Raw genomic sequence first — 14,647 nt, 5'->3', positions numbered from 1 at the left:
TGTTTTGTTGTGTTTTTCCCTTTTTTCTTTTTAGTTTGGTTTTATTTCTGTTTGGTTTGTGCTGTCGTCATCATGGGATCACAGCCCCAGATGTCATTGGCCTTGCCTTGCAGAGCTCTGTGAGAAGGACGTTGAGGTTCTGAGGTCGCTTCCCTACAGCTGGCCCAGCAGGGGGCCAGAGGCCAGGCGCCCCAAAAGGGGGCTCTCCAAGGGGTCAGGCTGAAGGTGACAATTACCCCAAACACTGTAGTGTAGATCAAGGCAAAATCTTTATTTTACTGTCTCCCCAACCAGAACAGCTGTTAATTTATGTAAATAGTAATGATTTAAATATTTCCCTGGTGCCATAGAGAATCTAAATAAAGGCCCTTTCTGATGTTTGATCATGGCCCAACATGCCCATGCACAGTGAGGAGTCTGAATCCATGCTGCCACCCTTTCTGCTGTTCCCACCATCCACGATTAGTTGGTTAAAAGTTAGAGCCAGATCCATGTTGATAATGGCATCAGTCAAAATGAAGATTTTGCCCGTTACAAACCTCCCTCCGTGACTTTGGTAAGCTTTGGATGTTGTGTACTTCTTGCGGTGAGTTTGACCGGTTGATGCTGGTGGGAGGTGCTTTTCACATTTGTTCACTGTTGATATTTTCCCTTATTTGTGAGGAACTGGTACTTCCCCTGTTTCCGTCCCTCCAGCATCCAGACCCGGATTGCATTTTTTTTTTAAAAAGAGCCTTAAATCATGTTCTAACTCTTGAACTAAACTATTTGTCTGTATTTGGCCTAGTTCTGATATAGCTACCTACTCTTGCGTTTTGCATCTAGAATAATCTGCATTCAGCCAAAGAATCCTTCATTACAAAGCCACCCTGCGCAGCCAGCAGCCTGGAACAGGGCCTTCTTAGCACACTTGAGGTGACTTCATCATTACTTTCCTGCACTTCTCATACCCCTTAAGAACCATTAGGGAAGATTATTGTCCGCAATCCCCATTGCTCATATTACCATTTGAACCCAAAACATTACTGTATGTCTAATAAGCTGAAAGGGATGAATAAATGTCCAACCATAATTTCTTATTTTACATGTGTTTAGTTCTGTACATCTACTATGTTCCTTTGAATAGTGTTATATGAAGCTTTAGTTAGTGCGTCTAACTAATACTAAAACTCTATGACTGGTTCTTTGGCTGCTGCCGGACGTGAGAGGGGCCGCACCAGTTTCTTTGAGGTTATGTGCTGTTATTGTTAACCGTTAACTGGGTGTAACTCGACTGTGTATTTTTGTCTTTCCAGTGCCATCCAGTGCTAATAACTATATCCAGTCTGCCCTTAACCTCCATCCCTGTTTCTTGTGCGTGGTTCATGTGACTGTGGCTCTCCTATTTGACTCTAAATGCTGTGTGACAATTTGATTTAATGGCAAAATGACACACTTGTACATGTTTACTTGTATTCTTTCTCTTAGGTCCCATTAGTTTGTCTGTCTTAAATTATATGGGATTTTATGCCTCAGCCCAAGAGCGACATGGAGAGACAATGTTAGAGGGGCAAGGGTAAGGCTCTCTCTGTTGGGTTTTTGTCAGCTTCTACGGGGTAACCTCTCTCCTTCCCTCCCTCCCCCACTCCTGTTCTTCTGCTCTCCCTTTCCCTTCGCTTGTATCTCTACTAAATCGTGTAGCACTCTGTTCTGCCTAATTTATCCTCTATTTGTCTCTATCTTCTCTCTTTCTCTCTCAACCTCACATTTCTTTGCAGGTACAAAGGACTTTTCACATCTCGTCTACTGCCCCAAAATAACAGACAAACAATCCCTATGGTGCACTGCTACTAAAAATACTACGCACATAAGTCCTTTACTAAACCTTGACCTTCTCTCTCAGTGTATATACATGTATAAATGCAATATTATACATGTATATACATGGATAGATTTATGTGTGTATGTAAAGCAACTCTCCGCCTATGCCAGGGCCGTCTCTCTTCCCTAGTGAATATTCTCACTTCTAACAGTTTGGAACCTCTTTTGCTTCTCTGTTTTTGTGTAGGTGTCTATAGTCAGCCTTGTAGCTAATGCGCTGGGCTACTCCGATCTAGGGCCCATTAAATCACTCAGGACACTAAGGGCCTTGAGACCCCTCAGAGCCTTGTCACGTTTTGAAGGGATGAGGGTAAGATCCAAAGCTAAGCAGCTGATCCTTTCGCATGCCCATTCAACAGTTTAAAGCATGCTAGAACTGAACTAAAAACTAAAAACTATGAGGACAAAAAACTCCAAAACATTTGGGGGATTTGTTTTTAAAACCAGGAAATGAAAGCTAAGAAGCCACCTTTTCATGCGCAATCCTGTACCATGCCTTTGTTAGAGCGAAAGAACAAGTCATGATGCAGCTGGGAGAGTAAAGTAACCGTAAAGTTGTATTGTCAGCAGAACAACATGCATTTCAATTGAATTTCTTAAAAAACAAAACAAATTACCCAAAAAGCAACATAAATATTTTTTTCACAAAGCTGCCTCATCACATAAGTAATCTAGATATTTTGATGACTTTGTTTCTTTTTGATTGGCCAAAGGGAATGCAAAATTGATCAAAGCAAACCTACATGCCATTTCATAGACCATCAAGTCAACATTTAGCTCTTCATCGGCCTGATTCTCAACCACTGCTTTCAATTTAGAACCCCCCACCTTCACCCATGCTCCCATAACCCCCTCCTTCCCTCCCGGCCTCCCTACCTGCCCTCCCCAGCTCACACCATCCCACAATGCATCTGGCATAGAGAACAACCAGCAGGAACCAGGAAGTTGTAGGACCCCAAAACCTCTGCCCAGCCTGTCACACCAAAACTGCATGCAGGGCGGCTACCAAACAACCGCTCAGAGTTTACAGAGCAGATGTACCTCTGGTTGTTTCAGCCTTCCCTTCCTAAAACATCTGATCGGGTGTCTATGACTGGTGGTAGCGATGGGTTGCACCTGGTTGTTGTCACCTGTAGTTCCCCCTCTATCTTTCTAACACTCCTGATCTTACTCTCTTACTACTCACTACTAAAGGACTGGTTACTTTTTTCTTCTAGTTTGATCTTTTCCTCTTCACCGTAGCCTGACATGTTCAGCATCTACCCCACCCCACTCTCCCCCCCACCTCTTCCACACCCTCTAATCCCTCCACTACTCACTTCACCTCACCCCGGATCAGCTGGGCAGGACTGCTGGAGGGTCACCACACTCTCCTGCTTGTCCAGGATCCTTCTTGCATCAGGGACTGAGAGAGAAAGCACACACTCAGTGTTGTGGCTTTGGGAGGAAAATATTTGTTAAGCTTCTGCTAGCGTCAGCACTTTGGGTCGTACCATCTGACCGACGGGTCTGCTAACAGTCCATTCTGGTGGCAGAACAGTACATTTTTGTAAACATTGTCTTTATTAAATAGTTAATTTATAATAACATATTGTGCCTTCCCTCTGGAACGCAGGCAGAAGCTTAGCAAATATGCTAGGCTACCATTTCACACAAGGCATTACTGCTGTCATGTCATGGCACCACATACCTGTTGCCTTCCTCTCCCACAGGAAGTGAAACTGGGAGGCAACAAGGGGCCCAGTATAACTCTGACTTTGAGTTCTGGGTTGATAGCTTGAGTAGCATTACAGCGTTCGGACAACACTCTCAACCCTAGACAGACAATGTGTCGCCCCTTTTTATAACGTCCCAAAAATGACAGACTAGCAGGAGGAGAAGGCCTGCAGTATTATAGTGGGTGGATCTATCTTACATTTTTTATTAATCTCATTCATCCAGCGACTAAAATGTGTTGCCGTTGCACATGAGCAGACATCAATTCGTTTAGGCCCTGGATAGGCTTTATGGATGCTGTCATTAATGTTTTCTTTTACATTTTATAGGTTTAATTATTAATTCTGGGATGGGAAATAGACCTCCTAATTATTTTTGTCATTTTTGGGGTGGAAATATTGCCAATGCCAGTGCCCATATAAATGACCCAAGTCACTGGGTGCATGTGGGCAGAGAGGTGAGGGTGGCCCAGTCACACCAAGGGGAACAAACCAAGGACTTTGATCCTGCTGTATCAAGTTTTCACTATGATGTAAATGTTCATCAATTGAGTTACCATTTTGTTTGAAAAAGGAAAATTGAAGGTCAAACCAATACTCAAATGAATAGGGAAGTACATGAATGGAGAGATGACACCGTAAGAAAGAGATTCTGGAGAGTTAGAACGATGAGAACTTTTATATCCCGCTGGTTGAGTATTACGGCACGGCGCATCGCAGAAGCAACTCAACAGTGAGCGGTGCAGCTTCGACTGCACACATTGCACTGCTTAACATGCAATGATTATAGGCTGTTCTGGCTATGTACTTTGCTCCCTCTTTCTCTTGATGCTGCTTTGTAATCTGTAAATGCATTGTACAGGAATGACAATATCTCTAGCCATCTTTACCCCACTGTCAATAAATCCTCCTGACGTTAAAGTTACTCCAAACTACTTTTGAAAGGATTTTGATAGTTTTATCTTTGCCAGCAATTAAATGCACAAGTCGTCATGGGGCCTTTATATAAAACCTGTAAAGCCCAATCACTTTAATGGCTTGTGGCCAACACATATTATATAGGAGGCGTGTGGCGCAGTGGGTAGAGCGTGGTGTTCGGATCAAGGGAGCACAGGTTCAAACCCCACTGCAGTCAGCATGTCGTTGTGTCCCTGGGCAAGACACTTCACCCCAAATTGCTCCTGTGGGGGATTGTCCGCAGTATTGAGTATGTAAGTCACTTTGGATAAAAGCGTCTAACAAGTGACATGTAATATAAACTCACAGCCATATTGTCCTTTGGATATTTGTCATTCGAACCATGTAAACATTAAAATGGCTCGTCAGATGCAAAAGCAAGCAAAGCTTTAACATTAATATATGTAGCAGCTATCTCTCTATCCACACATTTCTCGATTTATTGATTTATTGATTTGAGCGGGTTTTGAGATTGCACAATGCCATGTAACACGCATGTACTATAACTGCCGATGCACATTTTGCATTTTTGAAAGCCATTTTCCCTCTTTCTGAGAATGCTTTCCACACAGCATGGCCTAATTCTTTTTTTTTTAAACACAAAGTTTTTGAAAGCGGTTCAATTTGATCTCAGATCGAGCAAAGAGTCATTCTCTCAGCGAGTGCATTGCGAAGGAAAAAGTGATTTTTAGGCCTCTAATTGTATTTGGAACATGATTCTAAAACCACTTTCTTTTAGCATTTTGCATCAGACACAATATTTTACAGTGTGCACGCTGTACAGCACAAATTTAAGAATCACTGTCATCACGAGTCAGCCTGTGAAGGTTGTGCACACACTGAGAGAATCGTGCTCTGCAGCTCCTCCCTCCCTCCCTGATGAGGAGGGAATATGGCTCCATAAAACGAGTCTGTCAAAGACATGCATGCTCAGCTGTCTGCCTGAGAGCTGCTGATTGGCCTGCCTAGCACTGGTAGTGAGCGGCTCAATGTGTGCTGAGCTGTTTAATAGCTATGATAAATCTACGGTAAATCATTGGATTGGATTGCTAAAGTATAGCTCTTGGGATGGTGGTGGTAATTATTATACTTCAATTTATTTTTATTTTACTGCTATAGTGTTAATATATTGTTTGATTTAGTTATTGTAAACAATCAGTACGAATTCAGTATTGAATGTCTAAGGTTGGGGTGGTAAAAATGGACACTACATAATGGTATGGCAAACCCTTGTGATTCATTTATTTATGACATTTAGGCTTTACAAAGTCAATTTGTAGAAACATCCACACATATGTCCTCCAAATATTATAAATTGTAGTTATCACTATCATCTGCTCTCATAATTATTTCATGTTATTCAGTCAAAGACAAATTATAAAGAAGCATTTAACTTGGGTATGTATATACCTGAGTGTAGGCTTTATGTATATGTGTATATTTATTCAAAAAAATACTAGGATAAAATATGTGAACTGTAAGTTGCTATTATAATTAACATAACATTAACTCAATATATGTCTGTTTTTTATAAAGTATTTTAAGCAACTGTCATGCAAATGTGCTACAATACTCTTTAGTATAAAACACAGCACACTACATATCAATGACATGTCTTGCAATATAATACTACTATTCTACCATCCAGAAACATAAGACAGTTTTCTGAGTTGTGGCTGCTCCCAAATTATTATGTTTTACATACAAAGTCTACAGGCTGTACATTTGACATCATAAACATTCTTAAAGCTTTTTTAAATCATAATTTTCCTTGGTGGAAGTTTAAGTGTGTGTATGTGTGTGCTTGAGTATCCCTTAAGCACTTCTAGCCGCATGCTTCGACAGATCAAAGAGCATCCCAGAGTCACATCAGTGCTGCTCTAATTAGAAAGGGACTGATACAGCTCCCTCCCTTTATTCCCCACGTCAGTATGTATATCACAGTGCTGTGCAGTGCTTATTTTCAACTACATTAAATCCTAATAGATTTGAAAATGCTACTCCTAACATCACCTTTAACAAAGGGTTGAACAGCTTTAAGTACTCAGTGTAACGCCATAACAGTATGTAGTGTCTTGTCGGAGGGGTTGAAAGAGATGCGTTTGATTCCTGGTTCTCATGTCATTTCCTGTCTTCCCTGCTCTCGTCTAGGTGGTAGTCAACGCCTTGGTGGGTGCCATCCCTTCCATTATGAATGTGTTGCTGGTTTGCCTGATCTTTTGGCTGATTTTCAGTATCATGGGGGTCAACTTGTTTGCGGGCAAGTACTACTACTGTTGGAATCATACAGCTGAGGAGTACTTTTCTGTCGACGTGGTCAACAACAAGACCCAGTGTGAGGCCCTCATTAGTCAAAACTTTACCGAGGTCAGGTGGAGGAATGTCAAGATCAACTTTGACAATGTGGGCGCCGGATACCTCGCCCTGCTGCAAGTGGTGAGAGTGTCACTCCTCCTGGCTTCTCTCTCTTACCCCATTTCTTATTTCATGCTAACACACTTTCTTTTTCAAATGTTCCTATGCATTTTTCTGTCTTTTCTTTCTCTTCGCCTGAATCTGTTGTTACTTTAAGTTCAGTTTGCGTTAACAGTACTCTGAGGCGTTCTGTCGTTGTTCATTTTGTATTGTGTGTTTGTTATTTCTCCATGCCCGTTTTCTTCATCTACTTGTTTCTTTTCATGCACAAGCTGTTCCGCAGGACAGCCATCAGTTTCGGTTTGAGTTTTTTTTATTACAAAATACAATATTGGGTTTCTACATATATATTTATTCCTGTATCTCTTTTGAAAGGCCACATTCAAAGGTTGGATGGACATTATGTACGCGGCTGTGGATTCGAGAAATGTATGTTCATTGCTTTTTCAATAAATATTAATGCATATTTCTCTCTCTGTATGCCATACCTTTAACAAACTTTAAGGAAGTGTTTGACATTTTTGCTGATCAAATCAGGCTTCTCATTGACTCAAGGAATTGAATAACATTGTGCCTCCTTCCAAGGTGGAAGACCAGCCCAGCTATGAAGTCAACATCTACATGTACATCTACTTTGTCGTTTTCATCATTTTTGGCTCCTTCTTCACCCTGAACCTCTTCATTGGTGTGATCATTGACAACTTCAACCAGCAGAAGAAAAAGATAAGACCCGTTCTGTTTTAACACCATTTTTGCTTTAGGAGTTTCCGTTAAAGTGTCATGAATGTGATTATAACAAAACCTTTTTTTATCCCTTTACTTTGGAGGCCAGGATATATTCATGACAGAAGAACAGAAGAAATATTACAATGCCATGAAAAAACTTGGGTCCAAAAAGCCACAGAAACCTATTCCTCGACCACAGGTAAGTAAGGGTTTTCCTCTGGGTTATTCCTTTTGTGATCAGATTACTCAATGATGATGCAGTTCATTTCACTTCATCCCTCTTTGTGTCCTATGTGCTTGTAGAACCCGGTCCAAGGCATGGTGTTTGACTTTGTGACACAGCAAGTCTTTGACATCTCCATCATGATCCTCATCTGCCTCAACATGGTCACCATGATGGTGGAAACTGACGATCAGTCAGATGAAACAGAGAATGTCCTCTACTGGGTCAACTTCATCTTTATTTTCGTCTTCACCACGGAGTTCCTGCTAAAGCTGTTTGCCCTTCGCCACTATTACTTCACCAATGGCTGGAATATCTTCGACGTGGTGGTTGTCATCCTGTCTATTGTTGGTGAGTAAGGAAGATGGAAGACGCAAAGCAATTCATAAGTAGATTGAGAGTCTGTTGCATTCTCATGGTCATCTATTTCCCTCTTCTTTTCTCCCAGGTATGTTCCTGGCTGATATCATTGAGAAGTATTTTGTGTCACCGACCCTGTTCAGGGTGATCAGGTTGGCCCGTATCGGCCGTATCCTCCGTCTGATCAAAAGTGCTAAGGGTATTCGAACTTTGCTGTTTGCTCTGATGATGTCACTGCCGGCCCTGTTCAACATTGGCCTACTGCTTTTCCTGGTCATGTTCATCTTCTCCATCTTCGGAATGTCCAACTTTGGCTACGTAAGACACGGAGCGGGAGTTGATGACTTGTACAACTTTGAGACTTTTGGCAACAGTATGATCATTCTGTTCATGATCACCACGTCAGCTGGATGGGACGGACTGCTGCTGCCGATCCTCAACTACCCACCAGACTGTGATCCACTTTTGGAGAACCCTGGTACATCCGTGAAGGGCGACTGTGGAAACCCCTCAGTGGGAATCTTCTTTTTTGTAATGTATATCATCATTTCTTTCCTGATTGTGGTCAACATGTACATTGCCATCATCCTGGAGAACTTCAGCGTAGCCACAGAGGAAAGTGCTGATCCGCTCAGTGAAGACGACTTTGAGACCTTCTACGAGATCTGGGAGAAGTTTGACCCCACTGCCTCGCAATTTATTACTTTTGCCAAGCTGGCTGACTTTGCCGACACACTTGAGCACCCACTTCGTGTGCCAAAGCCCAACGCTATAGAACTAATTGCCATGGACCTGCCCATGGTGAGTGGCGATCGCATTCACTGCCTGGACATCCTGTTTGCCTTCACAAAGCGAGTGCTGGGTGACAGTGGTGAGTTGGACATGCTGAGGCAACAGATGGAGGAGCGTTTTGTGGCAGCCAACCCCTCGAAGGTGTCGTATGAACCCATCACCACCACGCTTCGCCGCAAACAGGAGGATGTCTCTGCCAGAATTATCCAGAATGCCTACCGCATCCACCTCATCCGGCGAGGTATCATCTTCAAGCGCCGTACTTTTTCTAACAATAAGTATGAGAATGGAGGGACCAACCAAGAGAAGAAGGAGAGCACACCATCTACAGCCTCTTTGCCTTCCTACGACAGCGTGACCAAACCTGACAAGGAGAAGCAGGACGAAAACAAGGAGGAGTGGGCCAGAAAAGAGAAGGACAAAAACCAAAAAGATGAGTGGGAATCTAAGTGTTAGGGTTCAGTGACTCTCAAAGTCCATTAAACACACCAAGACGAGATTCTGAGCCCAAACTCAACAAATGTAGAAAAAGGGATCATTTGCTAGTAAGAAAAAAAAACATATAAAAAAAATGTTTACAGACTGAATACTGCCGAGGCAATGTGGTTTCTTATGTCGTCATAGACAGCTGAACCAAACACAATCAGTTTACCACAAAACTTTGCTGCATAGTGACCAAGTTCATAGAAATGAGCAACAAACACAAAATGACTCGCAGTGTGCTGGCCGATCACACTCACCTTTTGGGACCAACTGCCACGGCACAGATATCTCTGCTAGATTATCGAAGAATTGCAAATTCCCTGCCACCACCTGAGTGTGGACCCCCGCAGCAACGCTCCAATGCTGCGGGACTGGATCATACAGATCCAACTAGAACGTTGTTAGCAGTCTAAAGGAGGCTCTGTAAACCAGTGTTTCTCATCTTTACCAAGAAGAAAACAATAATCATCCTAGAAAATTAGGATGGAAACACTAGCGAGAGTGGGGGAAACCCAGAACCGTAGACAAAGATTTTGTTTTTGTTTGTTTGTGCTGAGTGAACTTGCATCTTAACATTATTTGAGCAGCAAAAAAAAAAACATTAACCCCATGTCACTCGTCTTTTCATCTCCTGTTTGTTATACTGACATTGAAAAATAAATGTTCTACATGGGCTTTCACACTGACTGGGTAGGGGGTCATTAGTCATTGTTTTGACTTGAGCTGAAGGAGCCTTGCTCAGGCCGAGTTCCAGATGATTAATAATTATTGTGCTCGTTCAATGCATAGAAATGACTTGCACAAAGGCATGTTTTGATCAGGAATCATGCATGAGCAATCATAGTCCACAAGACACAAATGATCAGACCACTGCAGTGGCTAGACTTTAGTTTAAGGATGTCCACTGGGGAATTGATTATAACTTACAAATTATGATTTGGGATATAAAATATTGGGGGAATGATAGTCATACATTCCTGCTCTTTAATACGTGATAGATATTGACTTCAGCCCTTCATTAACAGTTCAGGTGAATGAAGAATGTAAGCACTCAGAGGCAAAGTCTCAGTGAGATCAGCCAACAACACAAACTAGAAAATAGTTTTTTTTGCTGCTCTGAATTTGAGTAATGTTGAAAGTGTGAATATGAGGGAGCAGATAATCCTCCCGATGAGGATGCACAGATTTGGAGAGCCATGCCAGTTTCCCTGAACCAACTCTGGGGCTAACATCTCTTTGTTTACTTACATCCATCATACAGTCACTCTCCTACTTACCTGTGGTCCCTGTTACGGCAATGAGAGCAGGTGAATGTCACGCCAAGGAATCCATAGCTGGCACCAGAAAGGGTCTGGTGCTCAAGTGTCAAAAGGTATTCCCTCTACTGCTGTAGTTCCAGAAGTAGGGACAGACATATGGTTTTATTTTTTATTTTCCCTTTTGATACTGTTTTTGTTGGTTTGTTTGGGCTAGTGAAAACTAAAAAACACATTTTGATAGATACATTGGACAGTAATCTTACTGTTTCCTTCATTTCAAGTTCCTATTTTGTACTCCGTCGGACCCACATCAGAATTTTTCAGTGAGGGATGTTTTAGGTAATGCTTTTCGGACAATTTGAGTTGCCAGCTTTAGATAAAAAAAAAAAAGCCTTGAAGTCCTTCTCTGATGTCCTTGTGATGCAATCATTCTCAGAAAAAGGATTTGATCAGTGCGAGTGACACTGACCATCTGAAACAGCAGAGTGAGCAGAGAATTGTCACAAGGACAAGCCTTGTCGTGCCTAGCATGAATGGAAGGTGGTTTGGACTGTAGAATTAAATGGAATTTGTCTGATATTTCAGGGAGGTGGATGAGTGATAAATAACACAAACTTGGACCAATACATAAGTAGAGCCCCTCCCTTCAGGGTTTTAGACTGACTGCCATGAGGACAAGAGAGAAATGGAAGAGCTGAAGAAGTGAATATTGTTTGGTCTGAGTCAGAGTGCTGAAAGTCCCATGTTTGTCAGTGTATCATTGTGCTTTTGTGGGACCTCTTAAACACTGTGTGGTGTTGGACCCAGGCTCGCACCATCTTTTCACATACCTGCAGGCTTTTAAAGTACTATCACCCGCTTCAAAAACAACTAGCCAGAGATGGAGGTAGTAAAGTGAACACTTGCCAAGATTTAACATCAGCAGGCCTCACATCAACGCGGCTATGTTGTATAATGAGCTTGTGGGTGTTTTTCATAAAAATAAAACCTGAGGCTTTGTCAAGTGGTAGACAAGACACAACTGCCTACTTAGGTGTTCCTGCCATTTATTTTCTACACAGGAGTGATGGTCCTATTTATAATTGGATGACTGGACATACATCTGGCATCCTTTGTCACACCACTAATGCCATTTGGTGTGTTTAACACTGCCTGTACCTGAACCCCCTGTCTGTAACAATAACTGAAGTCTGTTTACAATATGAGGTCTCCAAATCAGTTTGGCTGCTGCACACTGAAACCAAATACATTCCCAATGAGAACCACACGAGAAGTGAGTAATGTCATCCAATGTATCCACGTTCATCTTGGATGTAATGTTTTAGAATGATACGTTCACACTTGAAAAAAACAACAAGAAAAAAAACAAGCAAAAAAAGGCAACAAATAAAACACAAAAACCTATATATGTACAGTGCAGGCTATGATGTAAATGGCACAATCGCTGAAAAGAACAAACTTTTTGAGAGAAACTATAAATATTGTATTATATTCTTTTATTTTATCGGCATGCTTTGTTGTGTTTTTTGTAAATATGGAATAAAAAAAAATGTTACTACTAATAATCAAAAAATGAATAATAACAATAATATAGAATGGCTTCCAGCTATGCCCTTTGTCACATTTGTTACCTTTTTGGATTTTTTGAGACACTTTTCACTTTGTTGACGGAAATTGAATGAAATATAGATATTATATAATACAAAAGATATATACATGTATACATATATGTCTATATGTATATACATAAAACAGAAGAACACTGTTTGTCACATTTGATTTATGTGCAACACGTTCAGTGGATGTCTAAAAACTGGTTGTTTCCAGCACCCTTCTATGTTGGGGGATAGCTCATGTGCGATGTTACTGGAGCTGCTTGCCATGGATTGTAGCCTGATCATGATGAAAGGATAATGTTACCAGCACATTTCTCACTTCCTGTCATATCTCTCCCTTTCACTGAGTATACAGGACACACCCACAGTCACGGACACTAAAACACACACAGGTGACTCCTCACTGCCAACCAATGTTACCAGGGATCTCCCTGAGACGGTACCTACGCCCAGGGCCTTTTCCCATACCCACACATCAGTGCCATTACAGGTCAACATGCATACAACCATGTACTTGCTTCTCATCCTCACATTTATTTTGTTGAATGGTTTGTTTCTAATGTTCCACTCAATGGCATGTGCCTTTTTCTGCTTTTTCTGCGAATTTGGATGTCAATTCCACACTGAAAAAAAAAAGAAACGGTCCAAACTGTGGAGGGTGGAGGTTTGGGGGTGAGCACAACATTTATCAGGGATGTCGAGTCAGAACTACTGCCGGAGGATCATCCAGAGACAACCCACTTCATCTTAATATTCAACAGTGTGTCATGTTAACAGAAAACAGCTAAATGTCCTGTTCTTAGTGCTATGTGTGTCACCCACTTGGCTTGTGAAAAAGCAGCTTGCCTTCTATATTTCCGTTTTATTTCTTCAATGTTTCTGTTTCCATCTGAAATTTATTTTTGTATCAATATTTGACTATAGGACTCATTCTTTTTTAGCATGGTTTATTATGGGCGTTTTTTTTTTTTTTGCTGAAAAATTAAAAAGTGCTTTTCAAACTGTTGTTATCATTTGACACCGTGATAAAAGAGGATATACAGTACTATATGATAGTGTGTTGCACAACCACTTGGACTCATGGTAAGAATATATGAAAGATTGTCTTCATTTGAGCACGAACCTTTTTATTACCAATAAAGCAGCCTTCCAGTTATGAATCGTGTGTTGGTTTTCCATTTTCCTTCAGGCTTTTTTCAGATTCATTGTGTCCACTTTAAGTAATGGTCACCATTTTGTGCAGATTATTTTACTTTTGTGGTGATGTATGAGGACCCAAGTGGATTACAAAACATCCTGTGAAAGGGAGCTGAGTGGTGCTGTGGTAACGGGGTCGTGAAAGGCAGCCTTTTAAGTGTAATGGACTTATTGAATTTGTTAAGAGCGCTGTGTTAACATCCCACTCACAGGCAGAAGATGGACTATAGCCCCATTTGTATGCAGTCCATCTGTACCGTGATGCTCTTGTTTGTGGTCCACCATAAAGTAAATAGCCTAGAGGTATGATATTACATTCATTGCCCTCGTAACCTCAAAACCTCACCAGATCAGGGCTGAGATGTTGGGGAATATTGATCTGTTATTGCTTCTCAGGGAGAAGGGTAAGAAACCCTTTGTGGAGAGTGGGTGGAATTGTAATGTAAATTATGCATCGAGTTTTCACCAAACCCTGAATTGATGGCAAATTCTCCATGGACTACCCTTCCTTTCTCTCCTCCCTTTCCCTTTGGTCCCATTACAAAATGCTGTCTCCCTGGCTCCTTTCCTTCCCTCAAGTCACGTGGAGTCTTTTCGACTTCCCCTCCTCCCCCGCCTTTCCTCCGTCCCCCTGGATTTTTAGCATGATATTTTCAAATGTCCCTCTCTGTTATCTATCATCTACACATGTTGGCAATGGGAACATGCGCCTTATTGACAATCGACCCTCTCCCTCTCCAACTCGTGTCACTGCCATGCTCCAGGATGTGAGAGTGCAGTGAGGTGGAGAGGAGATGAGAGGAGAGAGAGAATCGGGAAGGGAGGGGGGAGGTAAGGAAAAGAGAAGGCGAAGGGAGGTGGTGGTGCACTGCAGTGCAGATAAATTAATGCAGCAGTCGAGGCTGAGTCAGCAGCACCCTCCCAGTTTGGACCAGTGCCTCCATCACTTTTAGCCCGGCTCCCTAGGAGACTGCTCCTACGCGCATACAAAAAATCCCACCAAAAAAAGGCATTTCATCCCAAAGTTAGGCTCGTTAACGACGA

At 41.9% G+C, this 14,647-nt stretch overlaps 1 protein-coding gene across 1 annotated transcript in view; it reads left to right on the top strand.

Annotated features, from left to right (window-relative positions):
- scn8aa (sodium channel, voltage gated, type VIII, alpha subunit a) overlaps nt 1-13,562 on the top strand; it is a 43,746-nt gene extending 30,184 nt beyond the window's left edge. The window contains exons 21-27 of the mRNA XM_034145492.1: nt 2,048-2,170; nt 6,684-6,968; nt 7,323-7,376; nt 7,533-7,670; nt 7,768-7,872; nt 7,977-8,247; nt 8,345-13,562. Coding sequence (XP_034001383.1) covers nt 2,048-2,170; nt 6,684-6,968; nt 7,323-7,376; nt 7,533-7,670; nt 7,768-7,872; nt 7,977-8,247; nt 8,345-9,504 — 2,136 coding nt within the window. The 3' untranslated portion in view covers nt 9,505-13,562. The remainder of the gene's footprint in view (nt 1-2,047; nt 2,171-6,683; nt 6,969-7,322; nt 7,377-7,532; nt 7,671-7,767; nt 7,873-7,976; nt 8,248-8,344) is intronic.
- Nucleotides 13,563-14,647: the final 1,085 nt, after the last annotated feature.

The sequence above is a fragment of the Trematomus bernacchii genome, unplaced genomic scaffold (genome assembly GCF_902827165.1).
Source record: "Trematomus bernacchii unplaced genomic scaffold, fTreBer1.1, whole genome shotgun sequence".
Classification (NCBI taxonomy): Eukaryota; Metazoa; Chordata; class Actinopteri; order Perciformes; family Nototheniidae; genus Trematomus; species Trematomus bernacchii.
The sequence above is the reverse complement of the archived record's forward strand: the minus strand, read 5'-3'. Positions and strand labels throughout refer to the sequence as shown.